At 40.2% G+C, this 14,856-nt stretch overlaps 1 protein-coding gene across 4 annotated transcripts in view; it reads right to left on the bottom strand.

Annotated features, from left to right (window-relative positions):
• tbccd1 (TBCC domain containing 1) overlaps positions 1-14,856 on the bottom strand; it is a 76,962-nt gene that overhangs the window by 15,269 nt on the left and 46,837 nt on the right. For 3 of the 4 annotated variants that reach the window (XM_060827442.1, XM_060827444.1, XM_060827445.1), the window contains exons 3-5: positions 11,553-11,707; positions 9,747-10,084; positions 4,854-5,003 (exon numbers count right to left, since the gene is read on the bottom strand). In XM_060827442.1, coding sequence (XP_060683425.1) covers positions 4,854-5,003; positions 9,747-10,082 — 486 coding nt within the window. In that variant the 5' untranslated portion in view covers positions 10,083-10,084; positions 11,553-11,707. Of the gene's footprint in view, positions 1-4,853; positions 5,004-9,746; positions 10,085-11,552; positions 11,708-14,181; positions 14,473-14,856 lie in introns of those variants that run through there. The other variant, XM_060827441.1, reaches the window with a different exon arrangement.

Raw genomic sequence — 14,856 nt, 5'->3', positions numbered from 1 at the left:
TTTTGGAGAGGAAGTGACGCTCCCTGGGAACAAGGGGGAAAATCTCCATTTAGGTATGTTTTATATTTTTTTTTTATTTAGAAATAGTTTTTTATTATATTGTTCTGAGTGTATTAGAGAGCCTTTATTTTTGTAAATTTTATATGCTCCATGCTCGGGATGTTCCAAATAGGGTTTCCCCTCCCAAGGGGTCTCGGATCTGCCTAGATGATTATGGTTGATCAGTCGGTTAAGTGGTGCACCTGGAATGTCAAGGGGAGTAATTCGCCAATCAAAAGGAAGAAAATATTATCAAATCTTAAGAAAAAAAGAGTTGATATAGCTCTCCTACAGGAGACACACCTGTCGGATAAAGAACACTTAAAATTACGGCAGGGTGGATTTGATCAGGCCTTTTTCTCTTCTTTTAGCTCAAAAAACAGGGGAGTTTTAGCTCAATAAGCAGTTATTCTTGTTCGGAAGAATTTCCCTTTCAAAATTCTAAATCAGATAAAAGACGAATCTGGACGATATATTTTGATTAAAGCCCTCGCAAATGGAGAGGAATATGGGATTCTAAATTTGTACTGCTCCCCAGCACACCCCTCTAAATTTATAACGGAAGCTTTTTCAAAATTGATGGCCTTTGGTGCCCGTCATACAATTAAAGTCTCCCCCTATAATTGTATTATGGATCCGGAAATAGATAGGATTCCCAAGAGTGCTGCCGGAGTATCTCCCAGATCTAGACAATCGGCGGATCCGAATAAAGAATTAGGATTGGTAAATGTATGGAGATGTCTTCATCCACAGGGTAGAGATTTTTCTTTCTACTCTAATCCACATAAATGTCATACAAGAATTGATATGTTTTTTGCCCCATCGATTTTTTTAAATTCCATATTATCCTGTAAAATAGGTACTATAGCAATTTCCGACCACGCCGCTGTATATATGGAAACTAAGGCAAGGAACAATGGGACATCCGCTCGGCATTGGCGTGTGGACTCCTTCCTGATAAAAGATAGTAAATTTGTAAAGTACTTCTCCCAAGAATTTAAAACCTTTTTGGAAATTAATTCAGGTACGGCTAGCAACCCATCAATAATGTGGGAGACCATCAAAGCTTATGCACGAGGTTTGATCATCTCCTACTCAGCGACCCAGAAAAAACTGAAGGGAGAGCAACAGCGTCTGCTCGAAGCTCGCTTAAAAGCAGCTGAAACAGCATACGCTGATAGACCTTCTATTATAAAATTGCAAAGGATTACGGCTCTTAGGACAGCTCTGAACACTACGCTTACTCAAACGGCTAAGAGGGAAATATTATTTGCAAAACAAAGGTTATATGAATATGGCGACAAACCGGGTAGATACTTAGCATTTCTTGCAAAGAAAAAGAAGGCCCCTCAGACTATTACGACTATCAAGGAAAGTACAAGTACCTTGACTCATGATCATAAAAAGATTAATGCGATCTTTAGAGAATTTTATTCTGAGTTATATAAATCGCAGGATTGTGAAGATAGGACTAGGAGGATGCAGTCATTTTTGAAAAAATTTGACTTTCCGGGCCTGAAATGCTCCTCTAACAGTCCAAGAAATACTTGATGCAATTAGGCAACTCCAGAGCGGAAAGGCACCGGGCCCAGATGGTTTTCAAGCTGAATTCTATAAAGAATTTACAGAAATATTGGCTGATCCACTTATGGACATGTATAACTATGCATATAGTCAGGGCTGTCTCCCGCCTTCGCTGAAAGAGGCAAATATCTCTCTTATCCTTAAAAAAGGAAAAGATCCAGAAGACTGTACATCATATAGACCAATATCCTTGCTAAATGTAGATTTTAAAATCCTCTCTAAAATGTTAGCACTGAGACTAGAAAAGGTACTGCCATATATAATAAAGGAGGATCAGACGGGATTTACTAAGGGCCGTAGATCATCAATAATATTAGAAGGGTTTTGAATATGATCCAAGCCTGTCATCAGGGAAAGATACCAGGAGTAGTAGTTTCATTAGACGCGGAAAAGGCATTCGATAGGGTTGAATGGTCATATTTGTTTTACACATTGGAAAGGTTTGGCGTTGGACAGGTGTTTACCAAATGGGTCTCAACATTGTATAGTGATCCTAAAGCAGTTATGGTTACCAATGGATTAGGTTCGGATAGCTTCAGTGTGGGTAGGGGCTGCCGTCAAGGATGTCCTCTCTCGCCATTGTTATTTACGCTAATAATTGAACCACTAGCAGAAGCTATACGGACTGATCCTAATATAACGGCCCCGAGGATTGGTACAGGTAAACACAAAATTACCCTTTATGCAGATGATGTTCTTTTATTCCTCAATAATCCTCTGATGTCCGTACCTCGTCTAATTCAAGTTATTAATACATTTAGTGCATTCTCAGGCTATAAAATTAATTTTTCAAAATCGGAGGCTATGCCAATGGGTGGCCTGGTTATGACACCCCACTTAGTGGACGGATCCCTTTTTCCCTTTCGTTGGTCCCTGGAGGGCTTCTTATATTTAGGTATTTTTATTACTCCAGTATTTGGTCAGTTGTATAAGGCTAATTTTGTGCAATTACTGGAAAGGATAAAGCAGGACCTCCAGCGATGGGGAGACCTTCCAATTTCCTGGTTGGGTAGAATAGCACTAATTAAAATGAATGTTCTGCCCCGTCTCCTATATCCTATGAGAATGCTCCCGGTGATGCTGCCAAGGATGACCCTACGTAAATTATATGGCTGACTGGGTTCCTTTATCTGGAATCATAGACGGCCCCTTATTAAGCTGAAGCAGCTACAGTTTCCACAGGCAAGGGGAGGACTGGACTTCCCAGACTTTAGGAAATATCAGTTAAGTTCCCTATTAAGTTACATAGCTGATTGGGTCTTGTCTGATCCACAATCAATCTGGCTGGACATCGAGGCCTCTCAAGTAAAATACCCACTTATTAACCTCTTATTTTCAGACAAGAGGAAAATCATTACAGATCACTGTAAAAACCCCATAATACTAAACACAATTAAGGCCTGGAATATAATGCGGCAAAATGAGGGTAATTTACATAAAACATCCCCCCATGCACCGATAGTAGGGGCATGGGGATTCCAACTGGGGTTTACAGATGCCACTTTTAAACTCTGGAGATCCAGGGGTATCTCATGTTTAGGGGACCTATTTAAAGATGGGGTCCTGATGTCCTTTGAACAACTGCGTCAGAAATTCGGATTACCTAATGGAGACCTCTTTCCATACTTCCAAATTCGAGATTATATACAGAAGAAGACTACGTTAATAGATAGTCTTTATAAATCAGATAGAGAATGTAATGTCCTACGACCAGTGGGGGTATCCTCCGTTAGTACTATTTATCATTTACTACATGAAGTGTCGGGAGATATGGACAATCTGCTTAAAACATGGGATCAGGATTTGGGACTAGAAATCTCTATAGAAACGTGGAATGATATTTGGGAAAATGCTAGAAGAATTACTATCTGTAACAGAACCCAGGCTATCCAGCTGAAGATACTTCATAGGGCCCATATAGCACCGGCTCGATTGGCAAAATTTAAGGCAGGAGCATCTCCAATGTGTCCCAAATGCAAAATAGAGGTGGGCACTCTTGTACATTGCTATGGACTTGTCATAAGATCCGTAGATATTGGACTAAAGTAGCAAGTACCCTGACAGAAATTTTAGGAACGGAAATGAGTGGACCCTGTATCTCTCCTTTTGGGCTTTTCGAACTTTTCCTCCCTGGATATGCACGGGAAGAGACTATTTTCTATTCTCTCTTTCTGTGTAAGGAAAAATACTTTGGTGAACTGGGTGGCTGAGGGCCCCCCTGGGCTTTCAAATTGGCACAGATTAATTATGGAATGTATTCCCCTTGACTTCCTTACAAATATGGTGCACCAAAAGACTGAATTATTTTATAAAATATGGCAGCCCTTTTTGAATTACATAAATGCAGATATTTCGGCCATCCGAACAAGGGCGTTTATTTAGTGAAGATTACAAACCTGGCTGCTCCAGGGCCCCTTAGGAGAGGAATCCCGCACGAATACGGGTTTTATTACATTTGATGTTAATACATTCCGAGCATGTAAGAGACTTAAGTATACACTCTGGTTAGTTATAGGTTAGATTAGTAGAAAGTTGAGTTTTGTTTTTTTTATTTTGGTTTTTGTTTCTTTCCTTTGTTAAATTTTGACAATTGTATATTTGATTTAATTGTACATCAATGTTTGTATTTGAGAGTTTTGTTTATTTTTGTAAACTTGTAAAAATGTTAAATTTCTAATAAAAATCTTTTAAAAAATCAATTTATTAAACTATATTTGTGAAGATTTAAAAATACATCTTAAAACTGTACAACACAATTCAATCAAATTAACGTTTTAATAACCATGAAACTGACTTAATCCAAAGTAGAGCTTTTACAATACATGAAAATGTTAACTTTATGAACTGTTATATTTGAAAGTTAAGCTAACTGCAAAAATGTATCTAAACTGACACTTAATCAGATACTGATAGAAGATATCAGCAGTAAACTGGAATGTTCCATTTGTGAAAAATACAGATTTGATAACCTTGTTCCTACTTACAAAATTAAGGTTTTTTTCCATACAATTCGTAAAACTCCAGTGTAATTATCTACAAATTCATTTTGAGATAGGGAAGTACAGATTTAACAGACTTACTTTCTGCTCATCAACTAGAAAATCAAGTTCAATAAAATGAGAATTATAGAGTGAGTTGAATAACTTTTTAAACGGTAGTAAAATAATCAAAAGTTTGTGTACTGTCTCTTAATGGTCAGACCGCATTTTATTCATCATACAAAAACCCACCTTGTTCTGAGAATTAGATTTACCATCTAGATCAGGTGATCGCGACCTGGGACTTGGCCATTCCTCACCAATCAAGGATGTTCGGAGAGAAACTTTGTTCAGCTGCTGTACGTACAGAAACAGCAGAAACTGCAGTGTGTCTACTGACAGCTGGGAGGAAAGAAATGGCTCAATTTAAGTTAGTGTTTGTTTAAAAATTACAGAACATATAAATACTTCAAAGTATCTTGCAGAAATAGAATGCATAAAAAGTAAAATGGTCATTTTAATAAGCTCAACATAAAATCTATTAAAATACTTACTAATAATACTAATGTAGTTAACATTGAGGCTTTATCGAAAGCATATCATTAACTTCATTTAGAGTTATCATTAAAAGATCTATTGTAAAAGCCTTCTCTTCAACTAGAATACAAGTCTGGATAGCCTCAAGACGACTTATCCATTATCCTTTCTGAATTTCCTCACACCTGGTGTTAAGAATGTCATCTGATTTCCTAGCTTTCTAATTATCTGCATTTGGCCTTGTGTCAAAACACCTGTCCAATGATACCAATTCATTCCTATCAATCATTACAATGGATGAGATTAGAAAATCTCCCAGTTCAAGTAATTATTAACTTGCATTATTTTGTAATGAAAGTTTTTCCGAAATGTGCTTTTTATTAAATACAAACACCAATTGATAATTAATAAGGTTATGAGATACTATAATATAGCTCAGTGACAACCACTTGTATAAATATATTGTTAAAATGTGCCAACGGTAATTAAAAATACTTCCCACTACCCAATAGGTCAGTCAAAAAATGCATCACATGGTAAGTAGTAGTTCTAAGCAGACCAGGCGTTTCTCAAAAACCAACCTTAATCTGCATGAAGCACAAAACTTGGTTGGACGTTTGCTCGCTGAACTGGTAGATTTATTCTCAGATGTTTCGTCACCATGCTAGATAACATCATCAGTGAGCTTCCAATGAAGCACTGGAGTTCTATCCCTCTTGCTATTTGTGCACCTTGGTGGGTGATATGACTTCTGGTTCTGTTTCCGAGAAGATTGTAAATGGGGTCCAGATCGTTATGTTTGTTAATGGAGTGTCAATTTGAATGCCAGGACTCTTGGAATTCCCGTGCATATCTTTGTTTAGCCTGTCTCAGGATGGATGTACTGTCCCAGTCAAACTGGAGTCCTTCTTCGTCTATGTGTATGGATACCAATGATATCTTTTGGTGGCTAGTTGGTGCTCATGTATCCTGGTGGCTAGCTTCCTGCCCAATTGTCCAATGTAATGTTTGTTGCAGTTCTTGCAGGATATTTTGTATACGACGCTCATTCTGCTGGTTATTGGTACGGGGTCCTTTAAATTCATCAGGAGCTGTTTCAGTGTGGTGGCAGGTTTATGGGCTACCATGATGTCTAGGGGCCAGAGTAATCCAGTCATCATGTTTGAGATATGGTAGGGTGGATAGAATCTCTGGGCGAGTTGTCTTCTTGTTGTGGTCTGCTTCTCCACAAATACGGATGAGAAATTTCACGCCAAAAAACTCGGTACACTAATGCAACTAACCATGAATGGACAAGTACGCTAGAACGAGCTTTCAACACTAAACAACAGCAAACCAAGACAAAGAAAAGACAGCCCTACAAGAAGGAGTGGCCAAGCTCACGCACATTGATAACATGGACAATTCAGACACTTGGATAAAGAACCTGTCTGACCGATCGTTCCCAGACACAAAGAACAGTGGTCCTAGCATAAGGGATGCACTTCAACACAGGGTCGCGGATAAAAAGGACTTCCTAGCAGCACTGGAATCCACCCTGAAAGACAACAGACTTACGGAAGAAACCCAACAGGGCATCAGACAGCCAGCAGCACTAACACTAAGCAGAAAGAAACAAGGGAACACTTTTGACACACTGGAAGGGAAAGCCATGGAAAGGACTCAGAAAAGACAGAAATATCATAATCCTACCAGCAGACAAAGGGCACATGACAACAGGTGGTATTGGATCCAACTCCACAGCTAGAAAACCATATTAAAGCATCCCTGAGGAAACTTCACAAGTCAGGTGAAATTAACAAGATAGACCTCCAAAGAATGAAATCCAAAAGACACAACACATCCAGTTTCTATAGATTACCAAAGGTACATAAACAAGGGGCTCCCCCTCAGACCCATAGCCTCACTTCCTGGTACACCAACATAGAGACTGACAAAGGAACTACAACTCTAACTGAAACGTCAATGAGAAGGTTCAAGCCACCCCATCCACTCAGAGGAATTCCTTCACATCAAAGACACCAAGGTAGAGAATGCTAAAGTCATGGTTTCCTTCTACGTGATGGCCCTATTCACATCAATAAGCATTACCCTAGCCGAAGAAACACTGGCCTCACTGATAGATGAGCCAAGGACACAAACACCTGACAGCACTAACTCCATCAGCAAGGACAGCATCCTCAAACTAGTAGACCTGTGCCTCTCAACCCAATTCACCATCAAAGACAAGACAAACAAATCAACGGGATGTCTATGGGATCACCAATATCAGGGCTCTTGGCTGGCAGTTATGCAAGGATTAGAACAAACAGCCCTTCCCAAGGTCCAGCCCAAACTCTGGGTCCACGATGTGCATGATACCTTTGTCATCACCAAATTCAACGAATTAGAAGAAACCCACAAGTAACATCCTTGCTGGTATAAAATTCACCAAAGAGAAAGAGAACAACAGACGCCCCTTCCTAGACATCAAAATAGAATGAAAAGCCAATGGAGAGCTGCAGACAGGCATCTGCACACACTGAGCAGATACTCAACTCAGGAGCAATCATCCCAACATCCACAAACAGAACAGCACTGGGACATTATTTAAATGAGCCACAACACACTGCAGTATCCAGAACTATGAGAAGCCGAAGAAAATACCTATACAACGTAATCAGGAATAACAGGAACCCGAAAAGCACAGTCCACCGATTCCTACACAACAGACCTAAACAAGAAGATAACTCGCCCAGAGACTCTAGCCACCCTCCCATACATTAAAGACATTGTGAAGATGACAACCAGTCTACTCTGGCCCTATGGCACCATGGTAGCCCCACAAACCTACACCACACTGAAACAGCTCCTGATGAATTTTAAGGACTCCGTACCAACAACCAGCAGAACAAACGTTATATATAAAATACCCTGGAAGGACTGCAACAAACATTACATTGGACAGGAGGAAACTAGCCACCAGGATACATGAGCACCAGCTAGCCACCAAAAGACATGACTAACTATCACTAGTATCCATACAACATATGAAGAAGGACTCCAGTTTGACTGGGACAATGCATCCATCCTGGGACAGGCTAAACAATGACACACACAGGAATTCCTAGAGTCCTGGCATTCAAACCAGAACTCCATTAACAAACTTATCGAATAGGACCCCATTTACCAACCGTTCAGAAAAAGAACCAGAAGTGATATCACCTACCATAACAGACCAAGACACAGAAATAGCAAGCAGGACAGAACACCAATACTCATTGGTGGCTCACTGATGTTACCTAGTATGATGACGAAACATCTGAGAACAAATCCACCAGCTCAGCAAGCAAACTTACAACCTGATCCACAATCCGAACTACAAATCTTTTCCAAAATCGCAAGCACAAAATTTGGTTAGTGTGGAAGCAGTTACGATGCAAAGAGTTAGCTAAGGATATTGTATATCGATACAATAGATTTATTGTAAATTAGTTTTTTTTAATGCTGGAAGAATGATTAAGTTAATCTTTGATCACTAACTTTGTAGTTTACTCAAGAATTCAATTCAAGGGAATTAAAGTGAGGAAAGAAAATTATATTTTACAAACCCAGCTGAATAGTTCAATGGAAACACTATTTGAAATTTATAGTGCTAACTAAACAATTTTAAAATGCAATTTTTCAATAAGACCCAGAGCAACTCTCACTAAAGCAAGTGAAACTCGCGTGAACGTGACTGTCACTGTGCTATCTTTTCATTGTGTTTCTTTAGCTAAAATGGCAGCATGCTTGATCAAAAAATATATCCAGTTGTCAGAGTTTTTGGTCCTCCTCCAACGGATGGAGAAAGTGAGGACTGCAGATGCTGTAGATCAGAGCTGAAAATGTGTTGCTGGAAAAGCGCAGCAGGTCAGGCAGCATCCAAGGAGCAGGAGATTCGACGTTTCGGGCATAAGCCCTTCTTCAGGAATGCCCAAAACATCGAATCTCCTGCTCCTTGGATGTTGCCTGACCTGCTGCGCTTTTCCAGCAACACATTTTCAGCTCCTCCAATGGATACCAAATCTGGTTTATCTTTTGCACTGGGACAAATATTTCCAATACTGTTCCATTTTCTGACCAAGACTGAATGAAGGCAGCTTAACAAAACTGGTGGTTGATATTAAAAATGAATTGCTTGCCAGAGTTTGCAGTCATAACTCTTAAATTAGGGGTGTTTAGTTGTCATTCCATTTAAATTTATTGTTTTGTTTCATAAATCTAATGCAAACCAGTGTATAGAATAAATGACATGAAGTATTAATAAGGGGACTTTTTAAACAAATATTGTTTAGTGTTAGAAATCATAAAGATCTATGATAGATTCGCATTGATAATTGTCATTCTGATATAGATATGAAATCACTCACTGGGTTCCTTTTTAATAAAACATCCACAACTTGGGGTGTATGTGGAAATGGTCATGTGCCAGCATACCTCATCAGTGCTCTTGATAAAAAGCTATCTATAATCACTATTCATGGTTCACAAAGCCAGTCAGTAATATACTGCAGGAAATTTTTAGATGATACTTTTTTTTTCTATTGCAGAGTAAAATGAAGAATTCACCAAAATTAAAGTCAATACCTTACTTTTCAGTTTGTCAACTTCCTCTTCTGACCTGCAATGAGATACTGCCTCAGCCCACTCCAGTCTCTCTTCTGAACTTCTCTCTAAAAGACTGTCAAATGTTTCAAAATACAGCCAAGCCAAATATTCAGCCAGTTGCAACTTTCCACAAGCAATGTGCCTCCACATTGGCCAAGAAAGTCTGGGATAACCACCATCTCCTCCCTTTGTTCGAACGTATGTTGCCATTTTTCGAAGGTAGTGCATACTGAATTTTGAAGGTGGTGGGATCTGCAATACCCCAACAATGAAGGTTTCATGTTTTACCCAAAGATGAACACTTGGCTGCTCCATTTCTGCAGAAAAGAAAATAAGTTACTTCAGTGTTGATTTAATGATAGCAATAGAAGCCAATGACTTTCACTCGAGACTGATTCTGTTTCATTGATAATGTGACTTCATTCAGGTACATCAGATGGAGTCAGCTGAAGTAAATCCCTGTTTCAGTGTTCTGTTTCCATGCTAGTGAGTGACTGGCTCCCCTATTTGCCTTTATTAACAGGAATTTCATTGTTTTGAGCTGATTGACATAGGGCCGGGTAACTTGACTGATGGCATCTTTTATATTTCTCTCCCACTCCCTTATCCCTCTTCTCAATGTTATCCCTCTAGTTTGGGTATTATGCTGCTCCCTGATCCTTTCTCTAGGTGTCAACCCTCTGACTTACTTAATTCCCAAAGGTTAAAGCTGCTCTTCTTGACTTGTGCTATTTATATCCGGAGCCCTCATAGCAAGGGTTCAGGAGAGGGAAGTGGTGTGTGGGAGAGGCAGAGAGTTAGGGTCATCAAAAAGACTATCCACAGTAACTGGAAGAATTAGACATAAGCTAAGGTGATAACGAGAAGAAGGTCAGCAAGATGAAGGGGGAGTAGTCTGCATGAGGTTCAGCAGACTAAAAAGGAGAGGCAACAAGTGGGAGGTGATCAGTAAGTTAGGATAAAATTATTATTTTTAGGAGTTACATTACATTGCTAAATTGCTATTGGTATTTCAATTAATGGGGTATAATTTTTACTTTTTCCTGATGAGAAAGATCCTATAGAAATTAACTGCAGCTTTTACATCCATCTTAATGGGCAAGTTGGATTTGCTTAAAGTTGATTGTATAAAATTGCACTTGTTCAGGAACGTGACATCAAATGAGGACTTACTGCCTGTAGTTTTAAATTTTCACGACCTTATCTATTATCAAATTTATTCTCAGTTTTAACCAAGAATACTCATACAAAAACACTCAAAAATAGTTTACTATGAAGAATCTTCTTACATTTGTGAACATTATTTTTGACAGAAAATATAAATTTAATTAAAATAGAACTACCATCTCAATGTGATTCCAATAAATAAAATTTAATGATATTCAAAAGACTTGCTCATTGAAAACATTCACATTCTCCCAGTGAAGAAAAATTATCTTCATGAATCCAGTATAAAGTAATAAGCTCTACACCGAGATAAGAATTGGAGTCAACGTACACTAAAATAATCCTTAACCACCAAAAAGAGGAAAAATTAAAATCATTCACTAGTTTTCTTATTATTGTTCATTGCATCTCTGCAATGCAAAACCCCCTCAGACGTACTGAAACTGTAGTGTCCATATTGTTAATATTGAGCCTTGATATTAATAGCTAGTAGTATGACTGAAACATTAAAATTGCAAAGCTTCGATTAGCCTTTATACCTCCCGGTCTCCTACTGGAGTTTTACTCTGAGAGCTAAGCTAATAAAAAGTGCAACTTTGATATGAGGTAAATACTCACTTTGGGAAAGAGATTGTATGCAGATCTTGTTTACTTGGAGTGAATAATACTAATCTGAAATTTCTAAACTGTAGTCAGGATTAATCCAATAAATTTGTTAAATAAGTTCTTCCACTGTGATTCCAGGTTATGTGAACTTCTCTGTATTTCTGTACCTATGTATTAAAGAGATTCAGAGACCATCTGTAAATATTACATCTGTATTCTTTCTAAGCAAAGAAAACAAACCAAAGATTAAAACTGTAAAATACAAATATCAAAAACAACTATATAAATTAGGTAATGGCTTACTTAAAAGGTTAGAGATTGTGTGAAGGAGGGAAAAAAACTGATAAATGGCTTCAATAGAGGGTCAAAGAGTTAGATTAGAAATAAATTCCAGGGATTATGGTAGCATCATGGTTATCTAAGTGGGCTAGCAATATTGAGGCTAAACTACTATTTCCTAAATGAGAATTTAAATCCATCCACAGCTACTTGGGGTCTTAAATTATTTGGCATTTGCCACTTTAAGCTCAAATGCAGTCTGCAAAGTGCTTTGCCTTGGTTCCTCTGGCTAAACATACAATTTATCTGGCATAATACAGCCTTTATACTTTAGTTGGAGTGGCAGCTGTCATGAGGGAGATGCTGCTCAGGAACAGAGCTGTCTGTTAGCAGGACTTTAGGTGACTGGTACAGGAGGCTGGGGTGACTTGGATGTGTTGGATGGTGGAGGACTGGGCTGAATGACACCAATGCAATTGGATGCTAGAGTGTTGTCTAACAACCACTATGCAGCCAATGCCACCCAGAACCTCATGGCTGCGGTACTCAGACAGCACACAGGATGAGGTGGCTGGAGTGCAGGGTGAGCTTCCGGGTGAACTTAGTCCTGTCTACTTGGAATTTGACATTGTTGACAGAAAGCAAACCCTCCCTTGGGACACATTTTCCCATCCCAAGGAAATTCCCTTTGTGTCCTTCCAAATAAGAGTGTTTTCCTGCACAGACTGCTGCACACTTTCCAATTCCTCATTTTTGACGACTCCCAGGATACAGCCTCGCGTTATGTTCTACCTTCCAGCAGATATACTCAGTGGATGGCTCTTTTGTAAGGAAGTCCTTGGGGCGACACGGTGGCACAGTGGTTAGCACTGCTGCCTCACAGCGCCTGCAGACCCGGGTTCAATTCCCGACTCAGGCGACTGACTGTGTGGAGTTTGCACGTTCTCCCCGTGTCTGCGTGGGTTTCCTCCGGGTGCTCCGGTTTCCTCCCACAGTCACAAAGATGTGCGGGTCAGGTGAATTGGCCATGCTAAATTGCCCATAGTGTTAGGTAAGGGGTAAATGTAGGGGTATGGGTGGGTTGCGCTTCGGCGGGTCGGTGTGGACTTGTTGGGCCGAAGGGCCTGTTTCCACACTGTAAGTCTAATCTAATCTAATCCCCTTTCCATCAAGGATCTAGGGCAGAGTTTGTTACCTGCAGCAGTCTCATGCAATTAAAACTTCAAGTAAGTTTTATAGGCCACGCTTTGTTTTTGTGACCTGCGGGAATAAACTTTTCATGTTCACTTTTTGAATGTCTGTGTTTGAGACAACTATTTTGTTTATTTTTAAAAGGGGTCGTTTTAAAATTTCTGGTTGCATTTATGCCCCATGCTTCTGACCTATGACCACCATGAGATACGAAGAGGTGGTCAAATCAGAGGACCCCTTTGTGAGATAGCTCCTGGGCCTGGCTAAACGTGGCCATCAACTGGTCAACGCAGCAGCCCTTGAGGTAGTGCCTCCTATCTACACTTTTTGAGGTCGAGGGGCTTAATGAGGCATTTAGGTACCGTTCGGTAATGGGGGGGGGGTGGAAGAGAGAGAGAAAAGAGTAGGGTAGCAACAACATTTTAATCTAACTCTTGACGACTTTCCACTTTACTTTTTAAATATATTCCAGAGGCTACCTTGTTTATGAATCAATGTGTATTTAAGAGGGGGATGGGGAAAGAGCGCGAATTAATTCGTTTCAACTCTGCAAATTTAGAGGGAAAAAGGCATGAAGGTGCTTATAAACACATGCAGTTCAGAAGCAAGAGGGAAAGTTGAGCAGCAGCAGCAACAGCAACAGGGAGGGGGTGAGCAAATACAAAGCAGCAGTTAGGACACCGTCTTTCCTTGCAGCAGCGAAGCAGTTTCTTTCCTCCCCGTAGAGCCCGCCTAGATCAGGGAAGCGAAGGCTATCCGGCCCCTCAGTCACTGCAATCCCTCCAGGAGTCAGGCCATCAACACGGTGCTCCTTAAGCAGGCCCCGCTGGCCGGGCCAGACGGCGCCTCTCTCCCTGCAGTCTCTCGGAGCCGCTGCTCACGGTGTGCAGCTGCGCAGCTCCCAACTCGAGATTGCGGCGGGAAGGCGGGCCTCAGCCCATCAGGGCCAGGCGTGGTGGCCGCGGCGGCGGCAGCAACAGCAGCATCCTCAATCCTCACTGCTGCTTGCAACAAGATTGCAGCCTGTTGCATGTCAACGCGGTTGCAAACGGATAGACCGTCCATCGATATTATCTCACACACATTTACAAAAGTACAACAATACATAACGTGGTGCAATTCTCAACACCTGGCCATTTCGCTTTTGGGGATATTTTAAAATGAAACATACAGCTCTTTTTCGAACCCTGGGCTTTGGCTTCAACTCGACCACCGTTTCAGTCGCCTTACTCTAGCTTCTCTCGGTCGCATTCTTGCAGTTGGTCGGCCCCGATCTTACTGAATGGCCTTCGCTTGCTGGACGTCTATGGGCAGGACTTTGCATTTTCAGTATTTACACAATCTCTAGGTACTTGGAATAAACACAGAAAATGCTGGGGGAAGAGGTTTAGGTGCCTTCTTCGGAGAGGCGAGAGACCATGAACGTGTCTGGTACGGGACTATTCGTCAGAACTGGGAAAAGTTGTTCTACCTTATCACAGATCTTCCGAGCTCAAACCCTGTTCCAAAAAACATGAACCCTTAATTCTGTTTTATCACAAATGCTGTTGTTACCACACGGGGTAAACTCTCCTGCTTAGTTTAAAACCAGCAACATAGAAAAGATTTATCCCGTGCAGTAATCTAAAAATTCGACTGGCCAAAGACTAATTAAAGTAAAAATTCACAACTTTATTTCTTAAAGTATAACAGAGAATGATTAACTAACAACTATGTACAAGTCCTTACTCCTACCTCCCCTTCCACAATACTATTCAGATAAAACTCCCAATTAAGATTTACAAAACAACACTTCTTACCTCAAAACCAGGCAACTTTTGGTTCTATTTAGATCTTCCTGTGTCTT

This window comes from Hemiscyllium ocellatum, chromosome 7 (assembly GCF_020745735.1).
Source record: "Hemiscyllium ocellatum isolate sHemOce1 chromosome 7, sHemOce1.pat.X.cur, whole genome shotgun sequence".
Classification (NCBI taxonomy): domain Eukaryota; kingdom Metazoa; phylum Chordata; class Chondrichthyes; order Orectolobiformes; family Hemiscylliidae; genus Hemiscyllium; species Hemiscyllium ocellatum.
This window is presented reverse-complemented; position numbering and strand designations above follow the sequence as displayed.